Here is a 26,934-nt window from a genome sequence, read left to right as displayed (position 1 = left end):
CACACACACACACACACACACACACACACACACACACCCGCTTCTTCCAAGGACGGTCCCCTCCTGACTACATGTCCAGGGCGAACGAGGTGAAGTTTCACCACCTTTACCTCTACTGAGTATCCCATGGACTGCCCAGAGAACAAACAAGCCTGTCTTTGAGGAAGTGTAGGTATGTTTAAGGTTTTACTTTCCTGAGATTAACCAGCTGTAAACGAAATAGTCAAGAAAAGGAAAAAAGGATGCTACTCTGGCAGCCTGATTGTTAGAAACTGCAATCCCAAAGGCATGTGATTCTTACCCACCAGCTTCTCCGAGGGAGGAGGATTGGCAATCTCCTCCTGAGCGATTAACTGCCTCTGAACGCCCACTGGAGAGGCATGAGAGAAAACCAGCTAGGGGTCAGTTCTGACTCAAGGGTACACAACAGCCACCACCGTGGGATGAGTTTCACATATCCGGAGTGAAAACTTAATGAAAAGTTATGTGGATCGGTGCTCACCAAGCTCATCTATCCGCTTCAGTAATTCAACAGCATCGAGTCCCACGGAGAGTTTTACAAAAACTTGCACAAATGGGTTCCTTAGAGTATTCTAAGAGTAATAATAGAAAATTAGTTTCCATACAGGAAAGAAATACGCTTAATTATTGTCTCTCTAATAACACCCACAGTGAAATATAGTGCCACTGAACGTTAAAGCTCCAACATATTGCAAAGGTTCCCATGCAAATTCTTGAGAAAGAGGGATGTGGCTGGTAATGACTTGTGAAGTTGGATCTTTGTCTACAGACATCAGTTGATTAGCATGCTAAAATTACCAGCTATGACCATAATTATCTGCTTTAGGAACTTATATTGCATTTAAGAGTTATTTCCTCAGTATTAACTGTATTAATTTATTTTTAACATACGTTCTACACAATTTAGGGAACTCTGCTGGCCTAGGAGATAACAAGTGCCTCTATTAACTCAAAGACAGGCACTTCAAATTCACTAGCTGCTTCCTGGGAGAAAGATGGCAATCTACTCTGTAATTCACAGCTTCTACAAACCCGCTGGGGGCTCAGCTAAAAGCAGGTTCCCACCTGATGGCACACAACAACAACAACAACAATACACAATTTAGGGAGTTATGGTGGTTTTGTGAGTAGGCAGGTGATTCGTAGTTTTGGAGTTTTGTTCACCTGGGAAATACATAACCAATTTTAAGAAGTGTGATGTCTCCATGCAATTCGACATTAAAATTCATTTGCTATTCTACTTCTCCCACTTCCTAGGTGGGATAATTTCAGTAATTACTCAGGTTTTCCAGATTAAGATTCTTTCCTTAAAAGTAAGGATATATGGCTCTTCAATACAAAAAAAAAGAAATTACTATAGTATTTTCTCAAGTTGTAGTAGATGCAACTAAGTGAAAATTGTTTTAAAAATGACAACCTGTCAACTGTTAGGGAAAAAGATACACCTGAGTTAGGCACTGTCTTCTGTAGTTCACTTTAAAGGTTCGATGTAGATTTCAACAGAACCTTGAGACAAGTATTTATTTTTTGTTGTCTCCTTGAGAGAAAGGTGGGCAGTCTTCTCCCATGTGATTTACTGCCTCTGAAAGTCCACTAGGGAGTCAGCTATGGGCCAGCTCCAAATTCATAGTACATAAAAGCAATAACAGATAACAGACCTGGGGACAAGAGAAACCAAATCAATTTACCAAGGGACACATGGCGCTCACTCATTGCGGCAGTCAGAACTGGCTCAGAGCCCCTCCTCCAGCAGGACTCAGAGGCTGTAAATCACCCAGGAGGAGAGTTCCCATCTTCCTCTCTCAGATCTGCTGGCGCATTTGGATCTCTAGAGAGGTGTGACCATTGGACTAGCAATGCAACTCCCTACAGACTGTACCACACAATCGTTGTTGTTGTTAGGTGTCACCAAGTCAGCTGTGACTTAGAGCAATGCTATGAACAACAGATCTGAACCTTGCCCTACCCTGAATGAGCCTCACAATCTTTGGTCGGTTCAAGTCCATGGTTACAGTCACTGTGTCAATTCATCTTGTTTGGGTTCCTCTTGTTTCTCTGATTCTCCACCCTTCCCAGCACGCTGTATTTTTCTTAGGACTGACCACTCAGTGAGGGCCAAGAGGAAAGTTAGAAGTTAACACCTTAACCCAAGTAAAGAAAGACTTATTTGTTTTATTTGTGTAATTTATTCTCAGCTGTATTTCTCATGAGAGTATACTTGGTATTGTTATGTTTAATTGAGTTGAAAGTGACCCATAGCTGACTCTCTAGGTTTTTAGAGGCAGTAAATCACATGACAGGAGATTAACCATCTTTCTACTGATGAGCAACTAGTGGATTTGAACCACGATCCTTTGGGTTGGCAGCACAGTTCCTTACCACTAGGCCACTAGAGCGCTAGTGCAACTTAATGTTGTAAGGTGCTGCAAATTGACTATACTCATAGTAACCCCATGAACAACATATCAAAAGCACTTAATAGTTCGCCTTAATGTTTTATCTTTTGTTAAAGTTAGGTGATTAAGGATATCTAGTTTTAGGATATAGATTGACACAGTGACAATGGGGTTAGCTATGTCTAAGATGGCAAGGTTGTCTCAGGATAGGACAAGGTTCAGAGCCAACTTGACAGCACATAACAAAACCAGCAATATTACAATACATATACAATGGATTTTTTAAAATCTGCACCAGCTGAGAGATCTGAGACTATCTCATGGCAGGTACACCGATGGTTGTGTGCCACGCTTGTTTACCAAGTGTTTAGCTCATACATCAGGAAATCTAAGTGTTTGCTAACCAGCAATATGTTGTGTTATTTGCAAATCTTAAAATAATCCAATAAACCTTATCTCCATTCTCCCAACACCTGTACAATATAGCCTGCATAATACGTGTGATCCTATTTAAAATGCTTCCACATGTATGGCCTTACTCTATCCTGACAGCTTTTGAAGTAGTTAACAAGATATCCATGTTAAAGGTTCTGAAACGAAAAGTATAGCTCTTTCAAGTTTTTTGTCTCCGAGTTTATAGCAATAAAATTGGGCTAAAACTCAACACTTGAAATTTTAAATTCTCTGCACATTTGCAGAACTAATATTTTCCTCAATAATTGCGAATAATAGTTTATTTTCATCTAGAACAGAATAAAGATATTTCTATTAGTCGATAGTCCCTTTATCAACAAAGCTATAGAATTTCTTAGCAAATTACTTGCATTTTAGAACAATTAAGAACACAAAGCTCATCCTTTGTTAATTCATCACATTGTCTAGCAGACATTTTATTGAGGAAATAATTAGTTTTTTTCTTTTTTAAGGGAGGGGAAAAATCGACAAGAGCAATTTTCCACTTAGCAGAATACATATATCCATAAAGTATCCATAGAATTTATGTTATCTAAGACTTACTGGGGAGAAGGGGAAAACAGAATAAAATGATATAAAACTGGAACAAAAATTTAATAGAAAATTATAGAGAAGATGTTGGACAAAAAGTTTATTTTATATTTAGTTCCAAAATTTATTGTTGTTAGAGTGAAAAGAAAAACTACTGACTGGGGGGAAAAACATTTGGCAATACCATTTCTGACAAGGGTCTCATATCAAAAAGTTACAGAATCCTACAGGGCCTCTAAAAGAAAAAGACTGATCACACAATTACAAAATGAGCAAAAGACATGGAAAGAATTTTCACAGAGGAAGATATTTGGATCTCCAACAGACACCTGAAGAAATGTCCCAAATCACTGGCAACAAAAGAGATGCAAATGAAAACCACAACGAGATACCATCTCATTCCAGTAGCAGTGGTAAAGTTTCAAAGGACAGCAAGTAGTAAATGTCGGAGTGGATGTGGACAGATAGGAATTCTTATGCATTGTTGGTGAAATTGTAAAATGGTACAACCGTTTTGGAAGTCAGTTTGCCATTTCCTCAAAAAGCTGAACATAGAAATTCCATAGCTATTTCACTGCTTGGAATATACCCTGAGAAAATGAGAACTGAGGCACAAATGGAGAATTGTACACCAATGTTCATAACAGCATTATTCACCATCACAAGAGCATGGAAATAGCCCAAATGTCCAACCAAAATCTAATGGATTGAGAAATTATGGTATATTACCATGATGAAATATGACCTAGCACGCAGGAACAATGATTTTGTAAATTATAACCTAACTTGTGAGGGACTGGAGAGCAATATACTAAGTGAACTAACTCAGTCCCACAAGGACAAATATTGTATGAGACCATTATTGTAGAATGAGTATGAATATCCAATGAATGGGTGGAGGAAGGGAGCTGAGGGGTGAGAATGGGGAGGGGTACCGTGGTTAATCATAGGGTAACACAACTTGATGAGTGGGTGAAACAAATGGGAAAGATCCAGTGTAAAAAAGAACGTATACAAACTTTGTAAATAAACCAGTATAAAAAAAAATATTGTTGCTGATTAAGAATTGACTCATAGATGACCCTCTAGAGGGTTTTTGGAAGCTGTAAATCACACAAGAGGAGACTGGCCATCTTTTACCCACAGAGCTGCTGATGTATGTTCCAAATGCCCAAAGATGTGCCAACTTTGGGTTAACAGTTTAACACTCTATAACACTCAAACATCCTTTATTTTTATTAAAACAACTAAAGTCAATTTTAGAAATGTACCTTCTCTCTACAACAACATCCAAGTTGTAATTATTGCTGTATACTAATTCTTTAGTGACGGCAGATGCATAAAGCATCTTTCAGGTGTGATGTGTCAGAGTATGTTGTTTGTGCAACATTCTTCAATCTCTGTTTGTTCCTGTCAATGTCTTTTCTCCATTGCCTAAATAATCTTATTCTCCTCTTTAATCTGTAGTCATAAATAACCATGCTTGTAAGGGAAGCATTTCCTCACATTATTTGTATCATCTTCAGAAAACATTGTATCTTTTGTGAGAATTGCACATTACACTTGGCAATGAATATGCATGATCTTGTGTTGCATTGTTAAATCTTTAACTTACAGTATCATTCAGATTGTTCGAGTGAGGACAAAATGTTGAAGGATCAGTACATTAGAACATTTTTTACAGGTATGGGAGCATTTGTTTCCTTAAATGATCTTGAATTTTAAACTTCATATAGGAGAACATCTTTTGTACAATATGTTGGAGAATAAATTTGGCATTTCATAATGCATATATCATATGTTTCAACCAAAGGACTCTTTAAAGATAGTGTGCTGCTCTAAACTACTGGTAATTTGAGAATTCTCACTTCATGAAAACAGTAAATCTTGAAAGGGAGTGACAAGTGAAAGAAGCATACTTGAAAGTGGTTTTTGGTAGTATTTTACTTTTATAAAGTAGATTTGCATAGACTACTTTTTGTCTCAAGATCAACTTGTAAAATGTCTTATCTTTGAATTACAGAAGAGCCGAAGTACAAGAGGCGAGGATGGCTATATACATGAGTGACAAATCTCTTATTCTGTCTCTGGAAGAAAGGCAATTTTAGTGTGTTGCATATGGATTCACAGTTACTATCTACTGATTCATAATGAAGACATTAAAATATCACATCGTTGCAGTTCCTACTAAAGTGAATGACATAACCACCCCATACCTGGAGCATTGGAATCGTCTGGTTTAGCAAGTGGAAGGAATTCATGAAAAGTGGCGATTTATTCATCCACTCTTGAGATTTCTCTCTTAATTCTGCCAGCTGTCTCAGAGTTACATTAGACTAAAAGACAGAAACATAATTGGTATGTTAGTATTTTTCCTTTCTTTCCAAAAGGTAGCTGAAGATTGATTGTTAAAGAACTTTAAAAACTAGTTCTAAAATGTGAAGCTGGTAAGGGGTAAAAAAAGCTACATTTTCTCATACAGTCAAAAGATAGGGCGATAATAGGCAGAGATCAATAATAATTACATAAAATACAATATATATGAAAGATTGCATAAAATACCACGTACATGAATGAAGCACAATGTATATGAATGATTGCAAAACAGTAAAAAAGACATTAAAAAGAGGATTAAAACAGCTAAATAAACTATTACAAAAATAAGTAATAAAAATATAGAGTAACTATATTTCTTCTAGTATTTTTTTAAAGTCTTAAAAACGGCAATTAGACAAAAGCAAGGCATATCTTCTGAGCATTTTACAAGTTAATACTTTATACCAATGATATTCTTCATTTTTTAATACTTAGCATTCTTGTCTTAGGACACAGGGAGGAGAAGACTTCCAAATGTCAATAGTGGAAATAGTCATACTGTATATACCTTTTTGGGAAAGCAATGTGACAATAGCTGTTAGGCACCATTGAGACAAGTATGACTTGTAGTAACCCTATATCTGAACCCCATCATGTCCTGTGCCATATTCACAGTCTCTTACATACTTGAGCCCATTGCTGCAGTCACTGTGTCCAATACATCTGGTTGAGAGACGTTTTTTCCTTAACCATTCCTCCGCCTTTCCCAGCATGATGTCGCTCTCCAAAGAATATAGCCGCCCCTAGCTACGTGCCTAATGTACGTGAGACAAAGCTTTATCATCTTTGCAGCCAAGGCTGTACCTTCTTCTCTAAGAAATATCTGTTTGGTCTTTTGCCAGTCCATGGGACCTTCGGTACTCTTCTCTAGCACCACAGTTCAAAGGCATCAATTCTCCTGCTGTCGTCCTTAGTCATTGTCCAGCTCTCAGCAGTATGGCAAGTGATTGAAAAGACCATGCTCTGAATCAAGTGCATTTTAGTCCTCAAACTGACATCAATATTCCTCAGTAACTTGGAGAGCTCCCTAACTGCAGACTTTCTCAGTGCAGCAGTATGTCTCCTGAATACTGGTACCAAATATACTGATTATGGACTTAAGTAAGAGGAAGTTGTTGACAGTTTCAATCTTTGTTCCATCTGTCATGATGTAGTCTTATAGGTCCAGTGGTGGGAATTTTTGCTTTATGACTTTGGGATGCAGTACATACAAAGGCAGCACTGTCTGATCTTCTACAGCAAACACTTCAAGTCTTCCTAGCTTTCAGCAACCAAGGTGTGTCATGAAGGTTATTGATGAGTCTTCCTTCAATCCTGATGCCACATTTTCTTTATAGAGTTCAGGTTCTTGAATAATTTGCTCAGCATACAGATTGATGAGGTATGGATAAAGGATACAACCTTGACACACAACTTTCTTTATTTTAAACCATGTAGTGTTCCTTTGCTCTGTTTGCAGAACAGCTTCTTGATACAGGTACAAGTTTGACATGACCACAATTAAGTGTTCTGGGATTCCCATTCTTCTCAATGTTAGCCAAATTTGTTATGATCCATACAGTCATATGCCTTTGCAGTCAATAAAGCATAAATAGACATTGTTCTGGAATTTTTTGTTTTCAGCCCCAATCCATCTGACATCAGCAGTAATTTCCCTGGTGCCACTACCTCTTCTAAATTCAGTTGGAACTTCTGGCAGTTCTCTGTCAATGTGCTGTTCTGGTCATTTTTGAATGATCTTCAGCACTATTTTTCTTGAATGTGATATTAATGATATTGTTCAATAATTTCCACATTCTGTACCTTTCTTGGCAATTGGAACAAAGATGGATCTCTTTCAGTCAGTTGGCTAGGCAGCTGTCCTCCAAATTTCCTGGCATAGACTGGTGGGCACATCCAGAGCTGCATTTGTCATGTGAAACATGTCAGTTGATAGCGCATTGATCCCTAGGGCCTTCTGTTTTCCAATGTCTCCATTACAACTTGAACATCTTTCTTCCTTACCATAGGCTCTTGGTTATGTACTTCTTAAAATGTTTCCATGTCAGTCAATTAATTATGGTACAGAGATTCTGTATTCTCTCCATCTTCTTGCCATTATTCCTAGGTCTTTCAAGATTTTTACCATACATCTCTTAAGTATTGTATCTTGTGGCTTGAATTTGTTTTTCAGTTCTTTCAGCTTGAGAAATGCCGAGTGAGTTCTTCCCTTTTTAATATCTAACTGTAGGTCTCTGCATATTCTGTTATAATAGTTTGCTTTGTCTTCTTGAGCTGCACTTTGAAATCTGTCCTGCTATTTTCAACATCTCTTTTGTTTTGGTTTCTCAACATTCTAGTACAATTTGCAGGTTCTCTTCTGATATCTATTTTGGTTTTTTCTTCCTCCTGTGTCTTTGAAGTGACCTTTTGCTTAGATCATGTATGATTGTCTTAAAAGTCATCCACAACTCATCGGGTTCTTGATCATTGGTGTCCATTGCTTAAATCTTATTCTTAAGATGACTTTCAAAGTCAAGTGGAATTGACTCGAGATCATATTTTGGTTCTCATGGACTTATTTTTTCTTCAATTTCTATTTGAACTTGCACATGAATAATTGATGGTCTGTTGCACAGCAAGAACTTGGTCTGGTTTTCACTGCTAATATTGAGCTTCTCCAATAACTCCTTCCACAAATGTAGTCAATCTGATTTTCATGCCATTCATTTGGTGAGGTGCATGAAAAGTCATTTGTGTTTCTTAAAAAAAGCATTAATCATGAATAAATTATTGAATGTACAAAATTCAATCATTCCATTTCCAGGCTTGTTTCTATAACAAAGTCTGTACTTTCCAACTATTTTTCCCCTTTTATTGATTCCAACTTTTTGCATTCCAATCATCAACTATCATTAACCTACCTTGATTGCTATTTTGGACTGAAAAATTTGATAAAGGTTTTCAATTTCGTCCTCTTTTACTTTAGCTATTCATGCGTATGTTTGAATAATAATTATATTAACAGGTCTTCCTTGTATGTTAGTGAATAATATCCTATCACTTACAGTACTATACTTTATGACAGAATTTTTTTAACTATAAATGTCACATCATCCTTCCTCTATTTTTTTTATTCCCAATATAGTATACCATGTGATTTTCTGATACAAAGTGGACAAAGCCAGTCTATTTCATCTTACTAAAGCCTAGAATCCCAATGTCCATGTGTTCTATTTCACTTTTCACAACTTCTTGTTTTCCAACATTTATGTTTTATACATTTCATGTTTTAACTATTAAAATATGTTTCTCTTCATTTTGATTGACTTCCAACCTGGAATCTTCCTCAAATACTATAACTATCTATGATCCTCTACTGTTCATATGGTTTTCAGAGGCCTGATATTTCAAAAGTAGACAGCCAATTAACAAAATGCAATGTCCTTCACCCCTGAACATGTAACTCTTTGAAATCAAAATAGCATATAAACAAGAGAACTTGTCACAAAATTGTTTATATTAGAAAAAATAAAACCTGGGGAGAAGCAAATGCTCAATAAATGGGGATTAACTAAATGGATAACATGTACTGAAAAGAAATACATCTTTAAGGAAAAAGAATTATACTGATTGAGTTTGCAGGATTTCCACCAGCTACTGCAGCATGAGAAATGAACATGTAGGAAAGCATGATACTGCAGTCTCATTTTAAGGATGTTGATAATGGCCAGAGAGCTGTAGATATGGATATAGTATAACATCTGTAAAGGACTAGGAGAATGTAGAGAAATCACAGGAAGACATGTTCTTCTTGAAGGTCAGCTTGTATAAGTTTTCAGGAAACAAAGAGTGGGATCAAGGTAGGAAGAAAAGAGGAATTGACTGTGAAACAAAGAAGGAAATAGTAAGGAAAAAAGATCACTAAAACATTTAGCATGTATGTAACTTCATGTATGAATTAAAACAAATAAGATGTTAAAACACTAACAAACAAACTCTATTGCAGAAATTGGTGATAACCACATCTATTTTCATATGTTGTTGTTGTTGTTGCTGTTGTTGTTGTGTACAACCTAGTCAGAACCGACCCATAGCTAGACCTCTGGCAGGTTTTCAGAGGCAATTAATCACACAGGAGGAGACTTCCCACTTTCTTCCACAGAGCAGCTAGTGGCCTTGAACCATTTGCTTTTGGGATTGTAGTGAAACCTATTGTTGCTAGGCCACCAGAGCTCATTTTCATATGGTTCCCAAAATAATATTATATTCATTTATAGTTTAGTGATAAAAATAATGGTAAAATCCAACACAGGAATGATTTTTATTTAATCTTTCACTCTAAAAGTATTAAGTTTATAATTCAAATCATTAAAGTAAATTTTAAAAGTGAGAAGAAAATGTTACAATAGTTAAATTCAATATCTAATAAGTATAGTTTATTTTCATAATATCGTCTTTCTCCAAGCATAACCTCTATACAACATAAGATATTAAAACGTTCAATCAAATATTAAGCAAAGAACCTATACCTTAGAAATTGCTTTTATTCAAACTATTTATATAATATGACATTATTTTATTTTGATGATATTATTTTAAACATTCTGAGTTACCAATTGAAGATTTATTTTTTTTTTTAGAAAAACTAAAAAACCTGATGTCCTGCTTCAATCTAACCTCGTTTTCAATTGGCCATATGAACCATTTCTCTTCAAAGGGTTAGTACGCAATCTACATTGCTCTAACACATAGGGCAAAAGTTGAAAATTATTAAGACTTTCAAAGAACCAGGGGTAATAATAATAGGAAAGATATAAAGTAATCAACTGAAGTAGATTCAATTTGAAAGCTGACTACTTCAAAAATCATCTCAACACTTAATAGAAACTTTGAGTGGTAATGCTCAAACCTTTTCCATGATTGCTTCTGTGACTGGAGTTTTGGGTGCATACATGATCTTTCCCAACAACATAGGTTTCAAGAAAGCCCAAATCACAGGTCCAGCAGGCATATTGATAATGTCTTTATAAAGGGAGAAGCAAAACGGGGCTGAAAATAAAAAGTGAAAGAAAACATTTAATATACATAGTACAAATACATTTTCTCAGGGTAAATTGACAGAGATTACTATCATCACGCTAAAATACACATTTTAGCATTATTAAAAGGGGTGAGGTCCTAGCATCAAAGTGAGAAAACATAGTACCAGATCTTATTAGGTACAAAAATTTAAGTCAACAAGCCAATCCAGAATAAATAATGGTGTTTTGCCAGGAGGAAATAGAAAGACTGAGAATGACATTTTAAGATTGCTTCCAACAGATACATTCACAAGCATTTCTTTTTTTTAATATTTATTTTATTTTATTATTTTTTGTGTGTGTGTACCGTCAAATCAGATCTGACTGGTACAGGAGGAGGTTCCCCCTCCTTCCCCGGCAGAGCATCTGGTGGATTCGAACCATGCGCCTCTGGGATTGTAGTTGCAGCTCCTTGGCACCAGGCCACCAGAGCTCCCCCAAGCATTTCATTTAAAAAAAAAGAAAGAAAGAAAGAAAAAGGTACTAAATCTTGTTACTGGGATAATGCTTAGCACGTAAGAGTGTTCAATAAATATTTGTTAAATGAATTAAGAAAACCACGTGAATGAGTCAATCCAAGTGCAAAACTTCAAATGCAGAAGGTCTTATTTTCCAAATCAAAGTTTATATATCAAGGAAACAGCTTTGATGGACCACTAAACATTTATAGTTCTACTTCATTCATGAAGCTCTACCTCAGACGATATAAATTTCTAATTCTAGAAATTTAAAAACATATTGACCAAAGCAGATTTAAGACATGGGGGGTTTCTTTGTATTCTCTATTAGCAAGGCTTATCATAGAGTGCAGGTCTTTTGTGTAAAGCTTACTCTGAGTCCTATTTGACTCGAAAACCCTTAACCACTGCTAAATAAGACTAGTGCTGTTAATATCTGGAGGAATGTTCTTCCACTTTGCACATCACTCTTTCTCAATGTGCTATATGAGGTAACCTAGGTTTGCTATGATGCTGAACCTTGTGCCATGGGGATATCAAATACCAGAATGGTTTCCAATTGTAGACAGTGTTTAGTGGAGCTCCCAGTTGTAAAAAAACAGGTTGAGAAGCAGGGGTGGCATCCACTTCCTAAACCACACGCCTCTCTAGGAAACTCTATGAACTTACAGAAACAATGATAGCTATGGAAAGGCAATAGGTCTTTTGTTCATAAAGTCGCTATGAGTCGACTTCGACTCGATGGCAATCAACAACAACAACAACACTAGAAAGTCAGGCTTAGTTATGCTTCAGAAATTGTAAATATACTGCCGTGGCTAACCAGATAGACTTTTCCGCTGAGGGTGTCCCAATTAGTTACCCAAGATGGGAGACCTTGGCCAACTTACTTAGTTTCTAGATCCCTCTTTCTGTTTCTGTAAAATGGGGATAATCGTAGTTCTTACTTCATGAGATTGATATGAAGAGCAAATAACTTCATATGCATAACATGTTGGACATGTGGTATGAGCTATAGAGGGTTTTCTATGTTTATTTTTGGAAAAATTTTCATGTTATTACACTTGAGTTCCATCACATTATCCCTGACTCACAGTGATCCCATATATAACAGCAGAAAGCCTGCCCTGGCCTGCACCATCCACATGATCTCGGCTGGGTTTAAGGCCCTCATGGCAGGCCTGGTGGCAACGCATCTCACTGAGAGCTTGCCTCTTTTTCACTGTTCCTCTCCTTTACCAAGCAAGCATTGTATCTCTCTCCAGGGTCTTGGTTCCCTTGATAACACGCCCAAAGTATCGGAGATGAAATCATACCATTTTCATCTCTCTCTCATTTATTATGGAGTAAGAAAAATACAAAAGACAATGTATGTGGGACAGCACTAACATGCCTGTCTTGAAATATACTCACTGGCATTTAAAGGAAGTCCATATTTTTTAGCAATTTCCTCTTTAGTTAATTTGTAAGTCAAAAAATCCTTTGTGTGGTTGCCTTTGGGCTTCTGGGAAGAGGGCAGCATAGCAGTTAAATATTCAGTGGTAATTCCTTGGGAACATAATGCTTGGGAAATGGTACTGAATGATCCTTGGGGTGTGCTCACTCGGTTGCTTCGGTATACCCCCTGTGAAATAAAAGTCTGTCATCATTAACATTATATGAGCTATAGATACCAGTGAAAATGACATCGAACAAAAACACTTGAAACTTCTTAGAATATCCTTCCAATTTCCATAATCTCTTGCAAATGTGCATCCCAGAGGTGAATGCAAGACAGGATGGTACAACTCACCAATTTAAGTGCCAAATAGTGTCACCCACGTAGAAGAGTTTTCCTATGGGTGATTTTTTCATTCAATTTACTGAAGTTATAGCTGAATATGTTATAAGTAACTTTAAGAGAAAGTTTTATGACAAAAAATCATTTCCAACCTGAACTTTTCTGGGCTACAGCTCTACCTGAGTAAAGGAAGCACTTCTGGGCAGATGCATCTGCTTCAGGGATTTCATCTTGTCCAGAAGCAAACTTGAGCTCGAAGTCATCTGATTGAGGATTTCCTTCAGCCTGAAGAAGAGCTCTATCATCTTCTCCATTGGTTTTTGATCTTGCCGAGGGAAAAACACCTAACAGAGACAACAGAAGCCAATGACTCAAGGGAAGAAAGCAGGACCTTCCGATAACTTTGTAGCTGCTGCTGTGTGCCGTCGAATCAGAGTCTACCCACAGCTGACCCTCCAATGAGTTCTCAGGGACAGAAAATGACATGAGGGGAGACTGCCCATCTGTCTCCTGTGGAGCAAGTGGTGGGTCTGAATCGGGTACCTTTGGGTTTGCAGCACAGCTTCTTACCACTAGGCCACTAGAGCACCCAGTTGATAGAGAATGTAAATGGGTACAGTCATTTTGAAAAACAGGTGGACAACTTAGTAAATGGTTAAACATACTATCCACAAATCAAATTCTTAGGTGTTAAACCTAAGAGGGGGAAAAATGCATATATCCATTCAAAGACATGCATGTGAATGTCCAAGTAATATTATTCAAATGTTAGTTGCAACAGACAAATTTTGAGAACAGTCCAGAAAAATGGGTAAATAAACATGTTACATCCTTTCAAGGGAATACTAATTGCCAATTAAAATAATTAAAATAGTGATATCTACTACCACATGTGCCCAATTATAGACACCAAATACAAATTCATATGCATGGTTAAATTTATATGAAATTAGAGGAAAAGCAAGTCTATAGACAGAAAATAGAGTAGAGGTTGCCTGGGGCTGGGTGTCAGGATAATAACTGATTGCAATACATGTGGGGTTTCTTTTGGGGTTGATGGAAAAGCCCCAAAACTAGATTGTGATGATGGTTTCACAACTCTGCATTGGCTAAAAAGCATTGGTTCCACACTAACAAATGAATTCCATGATATGTAAAACATACTTCAGTAAAGTTGTAAAAAATTATTTTAAAAGTCAGAAAAGCAGAAGTCAGTTATGTAATTATGGATATTATTATTCAAAATTATATAACATCCAATGACAAATCAGAAAGCTTGTGTTCCAAACCTCATGTGTTTTTATTCAAGATTCATAATTTTATCAACATACTGTTTATTTATTACTCAAAGGCACATTGAAACATTTTAGAGTAATTTAGAGGTCTTATTTACCCACCTTTTCACTTATGCATTTATTGTTGTCACTGATAGGTGCTGTCGAGTTGACTATACCTCAGAGTAACTATGAAAAACAGACTTGAACTTGGCCCTTTCCTGTGCTATCGTCACTACTCACCATCTCTGCTCTAGGTGAGCCCGCTGATACAGTCACTGGGCCAGTGTATCTATTGGAGAGCCTTCCTCTCATTCACTCACCATCCACCTGCCCAAGCATGACATTCTTTTTCTGAGGACTGACCTCTCCTAACAGCACGCCCAAAGTATATGAGATGAAGTTTCCCCATCCTTGCCTCCAGGGAGCATTCTGGTTTCACTTTCTATAAGTCGTATTTGGTTTTTGTTTTATTTTTCCTTTTGGCAGTCCATAGGATATTCTGTATTCTTCTCCAACACCACAACTTAATGTCATCAATTTGTCTTCTGTCATCCTTATTCACTGTCCAACTTCTGGATTCACAGCAAAGACTTGAGAAGACTTCATTTCTCTAGCAAGTCTACTCATCTATTTACTATGTATTAGTTGAGTGTCTACTGTATTATCAGAGTGCTGGTGGTACAGTGGTTAAACATTTAGCTGCTGACTGAAAGATCAATCATTCAAACTCGCTCTGCAGGAGGGAGATAAGGAAGTCTGTTTCTGTAAAGACAGCCTTGGAAATCCTGTGAAGAAGTTCTACACTTCTCGACTGGGTGCCCCACGGAATATTCTCATGCACTGTCATTGGTTTCTCATGTTGCCAGCACCCATATAGTAATGGGTATAGTACGGCAAAAAATGTAGCATCATCACTCTAGTAAGAGCGACAGTCATCAGAAAAGTAAATGACAAAAATCTGAGTGGTGATTTTGTCTGAAAGGGTGAGGAAAAAAAAAACACACCAAAAAACCCCAAACTATGGGAAAAGTAAAGAGGAAAAGCCTCCAGGCAAAGGCACAAAGCTGTTGGGGGCGCTTGAGGAAGGAAAGCACCTAGTGTGCCCAAGGAAGTCCAAGGTCATCGTGTAAGCACAAAATTCAATTAGAAATACAGCTTTGTACTTGCATGCCCCTCACTGTATAGTCTTCATTCAGAGAGACATACCTATCTCAATAGATGACTATTAGCTGTAATCAGATATTTATAAATTAGATCAACTATTTCCATTTCTCTTCAAGTTCTGCCAAAATCATAAGGGTTCCTTGAATTTTGGCGGCGTAAAAAAGTAAATAAAAGCTAATTGGCAAGACTTAACTTTTTTTTGCAATATTTGAAAGAATTAGAAATAGTCTTGCTTGTCAAATACACATACATAATTGCTAGATACAATAAGAAATATTTCAGTCAATTCTTGCTCTGCAGAAGCAATTTTTAAATAAGAATTGAAATGGTAAGGGGAAAAATTAATATTTTCACTACATTTTAGATTACAGTTTATGTAAAATAGCTCTGGGCTTACTTCATGGTGTTTGCTGAGCTCTACTTTCCTGGGGATTTGGAATGTTTTCAAGAACAATGATGTCAATTGCGACGTTTATGTCATCGTGGAGATAGATTGGAAAAATATGAAAATTAAGCAAAAGCTTTACTATGTTAGAAATGCGATTGAAAACAAATAGAGCAGGAAAATGGGCTTCATAGTATGGCAAGGGAGATGGGATGCATTTTAAACAGAACGGACAACATAGACCTCTCTGGCAAGGTCAAGACCATCCAAGGACAAGCAGCCATTCTAGTCATATGATGGCTGCTTTCTGGAGTGAATCCACAAAGTAAGGCAAAACCAAGATTTTAAAGACTAGAAGTTGTGTAAATAATGAGGATTTGTTTAGTTGCTTTTTCTTTCAGTATTTGGCAATTTACTTGTTTTAAAAAAATGGGAATGCACAGAAAGGTTTTACAAGAAGGTGACACAGTGTGATTTAAAGTTTAAAAGGCTACTTAGGGGGTAATGAGGACACAAGGGATGACACAAATTGAGGACACAAAGGCTGGAGGTAGGGTGACCAGTCAGGAGGCGACCAGCCAGGAGGACACTGCAGAAGTACCAGTGTAAGGTGAGGGTGACTCAGAAGACAATTGCTTGTAACTAGCCCTCATCCTCATTACTATGTACCAACAGTATAAGGCAGCTTTGTTGAGTCTGATTTTTTTTCTTTAAAGAGAAATATCTTTTCCATAATATCTAATTTCTTTTTTACCTAATTATTATATATTTGAAGGGGCTTTAGTTGTGGAATCCAGTGGGATTTGGGCTAGTGCTGCTTACCCAAAGCTGGTAATCTTTGGTGGTTCGAATTCATCAGTGGTTTCTCGGGAGAATGAAGCACAATCTCCTGTTTGCAATCTACAGCATCCAGAAAACTCAACAGAGGATCAACTATGAATCGGTGACTAAGCATATATTTGGATAGGTGTTAGAAAATGTAAATAAATCCATAAGAACCAAAATATGACCTTGAGTCTATCCCACCTGAATTTAAAAACTATCTCAAGAAGAGATTTGAAGCCTTGAACACTCGTGAATGAAGACCAGATGAGCTCCAGAATTATGTAAAGAATATCATCCAGAAAGAATGCAAAAGGCCATTACAAAAACAGAGGAGGAAGAAAAGACTGAGGTAGATGTCAGAAGAGATTCCAACTATTGCCCTTGAACACAAAGAAGCCAAAGCAAGGGAGGAAATCAAGAAGTTAAGGAACTGAACAGAAAATTCCAAAGGCCAACTCACGAAGACAAAAATATTATAACAAAATGTTCAAAGGTCTGGAGTCAGAAAATCAAAAGGGTTGAATGTGCTCAGCATATCTTAAACTGAAGAACAAATTCAAGCTTCAAGTTAAAATATTTAAGGATGCTGTGGGCAGAGTATTGAATGATACAAGAAGCATCAAAAGAAGATAGCAGGAGTACAAGGTACAAGGAGTCAATGTACTAAAAAGAATTGGCTGGCACAGAAGAATTTAATGAAGTAGCATACGATCAAGAAGCAATGGCAGTGAAGGAGGAAGTTCAAGCTGCTCTGAAAGAATTGGCAAGAAATAAGGCCCCATGAATTTATGGAATACCAATTGACATATTTCAACAAACAGATGGAGCCCTGGAGTGTTCATGAGCTTTTACCAAGAAATCTGGAGGACAGCTACTTGGCCAACTAACTAGAAGAGATTCCTATGTATTTCTATTCCCAAAGTAGGTGACCCAACCAAGTGTGGAAATTATTGAACGATATCACATGCAAGTAAAATCTTGCTAAAGATTATCCAAAAGCAATTGAAATAGTGCATAAACAGAGAACTTCCAGAAATACAGGCTAGATTTAAAAGAGGCTGTGGCTATCACCACTTCTATACAGTATTGTACTGAAAGTGCACGCTAGGTCAATACAATAAAAGAAGAAAATGAAAGGCATCCAGAGTGGCAAAGAGATGGTTAAACTGTCACTATATTCAGATTGTGATAGTGTGCACAGAAAAGCCCAAGGACTAAGCAAACAAACAAAAACGTTCCAGTTAGTAGATCAATTTAGTATAGAGATAGGATGTAAGATCAATATCCAAAAATCAGTGAGATTCCTCTACAGTAACAAAGAGAACTCAGAAAAGGAATCCAAGAAAGTAATATTATTTGCAATAGTCAACCACAAACTGAGATACTTGAGAGTGAGCTGAACTAGAGATACAAAAGACCTATACAAAGAAAACTACAGAACATTTCTGCAAGGCACAATAAAAGACCTAAATAATGGGAAAATGTGCCCTCTTCATAGATAGGAAGACTCAATATTGTGAAAATGACAATTCTATCAAAAGCGATCTACATATTCAACACAATCCCAATACAGATACCAAATTAATTTTTCAAGATCAAAAGGGAAATTGTCAAGTTTATTTGTAGAGGAAAGAGACCCCAAATAAGCAAAGAACTTTTGAAAAATAAAAATGAAATGGAAGCTGTAGCACTCATTGATTTCAAAAGCTACTCCACAGTGCTAGTAACCAAATAGCCTGGTACTGGTACAATGACAGGCACATAGAGCAATGGAAAAGAACTGATAACTCAAAAATGGACTCAGCTATCTATGGTCAACTGATATTTAACAGGGAAACAAAATCTACCAAATGGGGAAATAACAGCCTCTTCAACAAATGATGCTGACAAAACTGAACTGCTAGCTGCAGAAAGCTGAAATAAGATCCAAATCTCACACCACACACACAAAAAAATCAACTCAACGTGGATCAGAGACCTGGGACTAAGGCTTAAAACCATAATTTTAATCAGAGACAAACTGGGATCAAGCTTAGAAGCCTAGTTCACAGGAAAAAGAGACTGCCAAATACAGCCAGAATTAATCTGGAGAGGATGAACTTGATGAGTAGGACCTTCTAAAGATTAAATCCTTGTTTATATAAAAAATTTTCCAACAGGGTGAAAAGAAAACCTACTGACCGGGGAAAAAAACAATTTCATACAAGTATCTCATATTAAAAGTATACATAATCCTACGGGGACTCCACAAGAAAAAGTCTGATCACACAATTACAAAATGGGCAAAAGACATGGAAAGAATTTTCACAGAAGAAGATATTCATATGGCCAACAGACATATGAAGAAATGCTCCGAATCACTGGCAATAAGAAAGATGCAAATCAAAACCACAATGAGATACATCTCACTCAGTAGCAATGACAAAGCTTAATGGGACAGCAAGTTATGAATGTTGAAGAAGATTTGGAGAGATAGGAACTCTTATACATTGCAGATGGGATTGTAAAATGGTACAACCACTCTGGAAGGCAATATGGCATTTCCTCAAAGAGCTGTACATAAAAATTCACTATGACCCAGCTATCCTATGCTTGGAATATACTCTGAGAAAATGAGACCTGAGGTAAAGGGACTTGTACATCAATGTTCATAGCAGCATTATTCACCATAGCAAGAACATGGAAATCACCCAAATGTCTAACCACAATGGAATGGATTGAGAAATTATGGTACATTCACATGAAGGAATACTATGCAGCACACAGGAACAATGATATTGTAAATTACCACCTAACTTGAGAGGGACTTGTTATGCTAAGTGAACTTAGTCCCTTAAGGACAAATATTGTATTTAGCCATTATTGTAGAACAAGTAGGAGGACACAAGTGGGGGTGTGGGAAGGGTGGGAGCAGAGCAGTGAGCATGGGTGGGGGGTGGCGGTGGTTAATCATAGGGTTGCACAATCTGATGGGTGGAGGCAGAGTTGGGTGAAGCAAATGGGAAAGATTGGAGTGAAAAACAATGTATACAAACTTTGTAAATAAATATTAACAAAAAAAAAAGAGGCTGTGGCACTAAGGACATCACTACCAATGCAGATGGATTTTGGTTAAAAACAAAGAATACTAGAAGAATGTCTATTTGTGTTTTATTGAAAATGCAAAGGCATTTGACTGTGTGGATAATAACAAACTGTCACTAACATGGACAAGAATAGGAATCCCAGAACACCTGAATGTGTTTTATTGAAAATGCAAAGGCATTTGACTGTGTGGATAATAACAAACTGTCACTAATATGGACAAGAATAGGAATCCCAGAACACCTGATTGTGTTCATGCATATCCCATCAATTCCTGGAGCCTTATTTTTTTGCCAACACCTTCAATGCAGGTTGAAGTTCTTCCTCCATCTCCACTGGCTCTTTTATCATATGCTACTTTCTGAAATATTTTAGAGTCGAACAATTCTTCTTGTACCTTGACTCCATTTTTCCTCTGCCGTCTCTTGCTGCTTCCTAGATCAATTCAGTAGTTTTCCCATACTGTCTCTCAGTTTTGCATATTAGTATACGTTAAAATTAAATTCTTAGTCTTGGATAAACAAACTGAGACTTAAATAGGCAAAAATCTCATCTATAAAATGAGCATCTTGCAATGTATAATATCTAAGATCCTATTTAACTTAAACAATGCTGTGGTTCCAAGAGCTGTACAAATAAATCTTATTCCTCACGCTGTAGGAAAGTATGCATGTGAAGTCAATTTTTTAAATAGTAAATAAAACCTGAGTTTAAGAAGTATTTCAGTAGCAACAACTTGCCTTGTATGTGAAGTTGTAGATATCTAAGTAGTGCAGAAGGGTGAGTCCAATAAGGTAAGACTGGCGAGATCTCTCTGGAAAAGGCAGGCTGCAGAATTCCTTCATTGCATCTTCCAATTTGGGATTGGAGATATTAGCATCACAAGAATGCAACCAGAATACCCGTGAAATAATCTGTAGGTTGGAGGAAGGAAACTAGGTTAGCTGTTTGTCACTTTTTAGGAGACTTTTTAAAATTCCTAGACTTTTTTTTTAAAAAAAAAGTATGACAACTTATTTTTCAAGAAGCAAATATATTTTATTTAAAGCTCTACTTGCCATTGGTGAAATGATATAGAACCCGTATTCAGAAGAAAGATTAAGGAATACGATGAGAAAATGAGAGTGAGAAATCAAGGATGACTCTCAAATTTCTTGCTTGAACATCTATGTGACTGGTGGTAGCAATAAAGTTAATTGGTTTGGAGTGAGTTTGCACAGAGATATTTAAGATTCATGCTACTTTAAAAAATTTACTTAATTCAAATTGTGCTTCATTTTAAAAATTATTTCCGATTATAATACTGTACAACTGTGGATCCAATGATAAAAAGGCAAAGAAAGGAAGTCCTGAAAATTATCACACAATAGTATGAAGCAATTATGTCAGATAGGAATGTTTATGTAGAAAGTAAGGGGTCAGTATGGAAAGTAAGATATCATCTCTGTTACCACCACATTGAAGCAAGGAGGAAAAGTTCATGATATGAAAGATCCTAGAAACTTCTCTCTTTTGTTATGAAAATATCATGGATATCATACTCTCTTGCTTTTACTTACCAACATAAATCTGACAGAAGTAAAAATGTGATTGGAAAATTTGATGTTAGGACTTAGAGGAGCTAAAAAGTAGAAATCAAAGGGAAAATGTGAATGAATGTTTGCTTAACAAGAGGCGGAAAGGTGAATACAAAATGATTTTGTGAATGTCCTTGTTATACAGGGGAACCAATTAAAATGACGCCAGTAAACCTGTACTTTTTCTAAAGGCATCTTAAAGACCTTTGAAAAACTTTATCGCACACTTGAAAATAACCAGAGTGCTTTTAGAAATGACACACTCTGTCATATGAAGGTTTTGAACGGATAAGGCCATAAGCTGTGCAGGTCTTTGGGAGAATTTCTGACACTTCCAGACAATGGACTTGGAATAAGGAGAAAAGATAAGACATTTGAAGTAGAAAACCTTATTATCAGCCTATAAAGAAACGACATTACTCATTTTCACAGAAAAAAAAAGTTTTCCACAACCACAAACTTACCCATATTTGCTTTGACTGTATCTATTTTATATGCTAAGCTTTGTTGAAAAAAGACTTTTAAAGGGCAAAATAATGAATATTCACCTGAATTCACAAGTAGTTGTTCTCCATGTTTCCCCCCAATTAGTTTACTGTAACACAATTTGGGGGTGATTCTAATAATCCGCACAGTTTTCTTCAAACTGACTGTTGTTGGGTATTGTCTAGACAGAGTCAACCCACAACTGAGCCCCCAGTGGGTTATCAGAGGCAGTAAATCGCAGGGGAGTGATTGCCCATCTTTCTCCCATGGAGCAGCTGGTGGATATGAAATGCATACCTTAGCATTGGCAGTGCAATTAGTCACCACTAAACTGAGCTCCCTAACTGTGGAGGCTAATATAATTATTGATGGCCTTCCTTAGTTTTACTTCCTTACTTATTGATGGTTACTTAAGACAACCATCTGGAAGAGAGAGAAAAAGAGGGCTGTTGTTCTCATGTTCTGAGGAGCCACTGCTGACAACGATTGGTTCAGATCTTCTGTATTACACACTGAGCCCTTGCCTGGTCCTGCACCCCCCTCAAAAGTCCTGCTGTGTGCAAGTCCACTCTGCTGCAGTTACTGCCAATATCTCCCTTTGAGGATCTCTCTCTGGATTACTGGTGCCCCATCCTTCCCAGAATGATGCGCTTTTCCAAGGACTGGTTCCTAACGACATACCCCAAGGTGTGTGCGAGATGAGGAAAAAAACAGAGCGAAAGGAAGACGCCATGGCGACATGCTGGCTTCAGAACTGCACTTACATCTTAAGTATAACAATGAAAGAACTTTTTTTTTTTAAAAAAAGGGGGGGAAGTGGGGGTGGAGGGGTAGGGAGGAAAGTGCAACAATGAATGAATGGAAATCCAAGTTCTTTATAGACTGTCATTAAAATATCAATTTAAAAAAATGAGTGAAGCCACATAATTTACATAGAAAAGTCACTAAATTAGCATTGAATGTGTCAGCAGCATATTGATCAGTGCTTAACAACTAAGAAGTGTTTTCAGACTTTTAAAAAGTGGACGTTAGTACAGACACATTATACTCCACCTCAGCTCTGTTCTCTGGGATGGGGATGGCCAACATCTTGTTGACACTTGTGTTGGACCAGCCTGTTGTTCTCCTTAGTTCTTCTTTCAGCTCCTCCACATTATTAAACATTTCTATTAATTGACCTGCAAGGGGAGAAAAATCATATATGTTTACAATCTCATCATTTTTAGTTGTCTAATATAGGGAAATCTAGATTAAAACATATATTCCACACATATGTCAGATGGGAACAGATGTCTTTAAGTTTGGGCAATCTTTGCAGCTTTAGGATCTATTTCTATCTGATTTAAATATGTTCCTATTATGACATCATTAATCCAAGGTAACAGTGTTCTGGGTTATAAATTTTCCATAGATGTCTACAACTCAAGGTTGATTCAAGGAAAATAAGGTTTCGTCACAGATTTTGATCACATAATATATTAAATAAATATCTCTCCACCTGATTTAAAACCATACAAATCCAAAAAACTTTTTTGGGTCATATAACATAGTCAATTTAGGTAAAAGCTTGCCAAATTCATGAAACAATGGCATTTCTCTTTAACTTCGCATATCACGTGAAAGTTTATGAAGTGCTTTCACAATTATTATCCTTTTTTTTTTTTTAAACAGAGTATGTTTAACTCCAAACTCTTTCAGGACAATGGTTGTAATTATTTAATTTGTAGTTATTTGGTGCATAATAAACATCCTGAAAATACCCTTTGGCTTATTTTATAAAATATTCTTTATTTAAGTGTACCTTCTATTATTTTTGAACTGAGTACTCTTCCAATTTTGCACTGCCTGTTGACCAAAAGCTTGACTGCCTTTCTTTCCGTATTGAGGTATTATGGAAAGGAGAGACACACCAGACATATTTTGTGATGAATTATGCTCAGAATACTAAAGAAGGCTCTGAATTGAGCTATCTGTGGACAGAGATCATCTTAGTTCCTTTTTAAAAATGAGATTATTCTCATGAAAACAAATACATTTTCATCCTAGTCCTTGCAACTGATCATCTAATGTACTTTAAAATAGAAGAGAAAAAAAAGGTGAACTGATTATCTATGCAAATACTTGAAGATATTTTTGCTGTGGATTTGTATTTTTCTGCTAGCTTTCTAGCATGTTTACTTAGAAAAGTAACAACATTTGAAAGCTTTCCACTTTTGTGGTAAAATAGTTAAAAACACATAGCTACTCAATGAAAGTTTGGCAGTTCGAACCCACCAGCTATTCCTTAGTAGAAAGTTACAACAATCGGCTTCTGTATAGATTTGTTGTTAGGTGTAATAAGCTGGTTCTGTTTTGTAGTGACTCTATACAATAAGAAAGAAAATCAAATGACATACTGCACTGGCAAATCTGCTGTCAAGGAGCTCTCTAAATGCTGAAGAACAAGGCTTAAAGACTAAGATGGGCTTGATTCAAGCCATGGCCACTTCAATTGCTTCCTCTGCATTTAAAAGTTGGACTATAAATAAGAAAGACTGAATAAGAATTGTTGCCTTTGAATTATGTTGGAGAAGAGTATTGAACACTCCATGGGCTACCAAAAGAATAAACCCACATGTGATGGAAGAAGTAAAAGCTAATGGTGAAGGCTAGGGCAAGGTTGTTCAGTGGTGAGTTGAAGCTGGCTTGATAGGCACTAACGACAATACGTACAACAGAATGCAGTTCTGTCCAATCCAGCACCAGACTCACAGCCTATGCTATGCTTAAACCCAACGCTGCAGTCACTATGCCAATCCACCTCATCGAGGTCTTCCTCCCATTTGCTGACCATCCAGTTTCCAAGCATTATTTCATTTCCCAAGGACTGATCCCTCCTAATATTATGCCCCAAGTAAGTGGACAAACTCTCACCATCCTTGCTTCTAATTAGGTATCTCAGAAACCCTATGGGGCAGTCCTAGTGTGTTCTGCAGGGTGACAAAGAGTCAGAATTGACTTGATGGCAACCAGTGAAAGGTAGATGACCAAGCAAGTCTGGGAACTTTAAAAACCCCTTCTTAAATTTCAGTATGAGCCTCACATGTATTCTATCTAATAAGATGCCATTTAAAATATGGATGGGGAAGTACCTGGTTTTTCAGAAGTGTCTGCACTGCTGTTGACATGCAGCATGGCTTCTATGGTCGGCATTAACCGTGTGATATTTTCCAAGTAATTCATTTGCAATGCCTGCTCCAGAAACCTGAAATAAAACAAATGAGGAGAAGAAATTCAACTACACATGTCTGTGTTTAGAGAAAGGATTTTGTTAAGGTAGAAGACAATGGAAAAACTTACCCATCTATATTTAAGTCAATTTTGCTTGGATCTCCCATAAGCAAATCTCTCAGCTTTTCAGATATGACATTTTCATGATACAATAACCCGGATGCTATTTCAGCACCAAGCTCTGCTGCTTCGAGGAATTGTACATGAAGGGCACTCTCTTCACACAAGTCCCCAAAGCTCAAATTAGAAAGCTGGCATATTTTTTCTATTGAACTCACAGTTTCAGGTTCACAAAGAAGTTCAGTCAACTTCCGAAGTTGAGACAGCTTTCAAGGAGGAAAGAGTGAGAAACAGATTAGTTCCAATATTCTAAATACTTCATAGCTGATAATGAGCAAGAAAATGTAATACGTAAAAATGTATGCAAGTTGGAGCAACAATGAAAAAATATTTTTAAAGAGAAAAGCAAATGGGGGTGGTATTATTGTTCTTATGAGCCACCGAGTGGCTTGTGACTCATAATGACCCTATGTACAAGAGCCCTAAACCCTGCTCTATCCTGCACCAATCTCACTGCCTCCGACACACCGATCCCAATTACCCCAGTCACTGAATCAATCCACCTCATAGAGGGTTTTCCCCTTTTGTGTCGTTCCTCCACCCTCCCAAGCATGATGTCCCTCTCCAAGAACCTGTCCCTCCTTACAACATGTCCAAAGCATGTCAAATGAAGCTTCAGAAGAATCCTTGCCTCCAAGGAGCAGCCCGGTTTAACCCTCTCCAGGATGAATCTGTTTGTTCTTTTGGCAGTCCAGGGTACATTCAATACTCTTCTCCAGCACCACAGCTCAAAGGCATCAATTCTCTTTCTGTCCTCTCTAGTCCTTGTCCAACTCTCTGATGCATAGCAAGTGATTGCAAAGACCATAGCCTGTGGCAGATGCACCTTAGTCTCCAGAGTGACACCATTGCTCTTCAGTACTCTGGAGAGGTCCCTAACAGCAGACTTTCCCATTGCAATAAGTTTTTTTTTTTTATTTCCTGGCTACTGGTGCCAAAGAGTGTTGACCGTGGAGCCAAGCAGACTAAAGTTGTTAACAATCTCAATCTCTTCACCATCCATCCTGATGCTTCCAATTAGTCCAGTGGTGAGAATCTTTGTCTTCTTGACATTGAGCTTCAATCCATACTAAAGGCTGCGGTCCTTGACCCTCTGCAGCAAGCATTTCAGGTCCTCCTCGGTTTTAGCAAGCAGAGTTGTGTCATCTGCATAACACAGATTGTTAATAGATCTTCCACCAATCCTGATGCCACACTTCTCCTCATAGAGCCCAGCCTCTCAGATAATCTGTTCTGCATACAGGTTGAAAAGGTTATGGAGATAGGACACATCCGTGGCATACGCCTTTCCCAATTTTGAACCATGCAGTGTTCCCTTGCTCTGTTCTGACGACTGCCTCCTGGTCCAAGTATAAGTTTCGCATTAGAACAATCAAGTGGTCTGGGATTCTCATTCGTCTCAGAGTCAGCCACAGTTTGTTATGATCCACACAGTCAAACACCTTTGCATAATCAATGAAACACAGATAGACATTCTTCTGGTATTCCCCGCTTTCAGCTAAGATCCATCTAACATCAGCTACAATATCCCTAGTGTCAGGACCCCTTCTAAACCCAGACTGGACTTCTGGCAGTTCTCTGCTGATGTGCTGTTCCAGTCATTTTGGGATAATTTTCAGTAGAATCTTGCTTGCGTGTGAAATCAAT

At 37.3% G+C, this 26,934-nt stretch overlaps 1 protein-coding gene across 1 annotated transcript in view; it reads right to left on the bottom strand.

Annotated features, from left to right (window-relative positions):
- ABCA12 (ATP-binding cassette, sub-family A (ABC1), member 12) overlaps nucleotides 1-26,934 on the bottom strand; it is a 224,601-nt gene that overhangs the window by 78,500 nt on the left and 119,167 nt on the right. Inside the window, exons 12-20 of the mRNA XM_006891919.1 lie at nucleotides 25,237-25,493; nucleotides 25,029-25,141; nucleotides 22,951-23,075; nucleotides 20,575-20,748; nucleotides 13,279-13,443; nucleotides 12,733-12,943; nucleotides 10,690-10,829; nucleotides 5,639-5,758; nucleotides 503-593 (exon numbers count right to left, since the gene is read on the bottom strand). Coding sequence (XP_006891981.1) covers nucleotides 503-593; nucleotides 5,639-5,758; nucleotides 10,690-10,829; nucleotides 12,733-12,943; nucleotides 13,279-13,443; nucleotides 20,575-20,748; nucleotides 22,951-23,075; nucleotides 25,029-25,141; nucleotides 25,237-25,493 — 1,396 coding nt within the window. The remainder of the gene's footprint in view (nucleotides 1-502; nucleotides 594-5,638; nucleotides 5,759-10,689; nucleotides 10,830-12,732; nucleotides 12,944-13,278; nucleotides 13,444-20,574; nucleotides 20,749-22,950; nucleotides 23,076-25,028; nucleotides 25,142-25,236; nucleotides 25,494-26,934) is intronic.

The sequence above is a fragment of the Elephantulus edwardii genome, unplaced genomic scaffold, assembly GCF_000299155.1.
Source record: "Elephantulus edwardii isolate Elephantulus edwardi_28Jun2011 unplaced genomic scaffold, EleEdw1.0 scaffold00106, whole genome shotgun sequence".
Classification (NCBI taxonomy): domain Eukaryota; kingdom Metazoa; phylum Chordata; class Mammalia; order Macroscelidea; family Macroscelididae; genus Elephantulus; species Elephantulus edwardii.
This window is presented reverse-complemented; position numbering and strand designations above follow the sequence as displayed.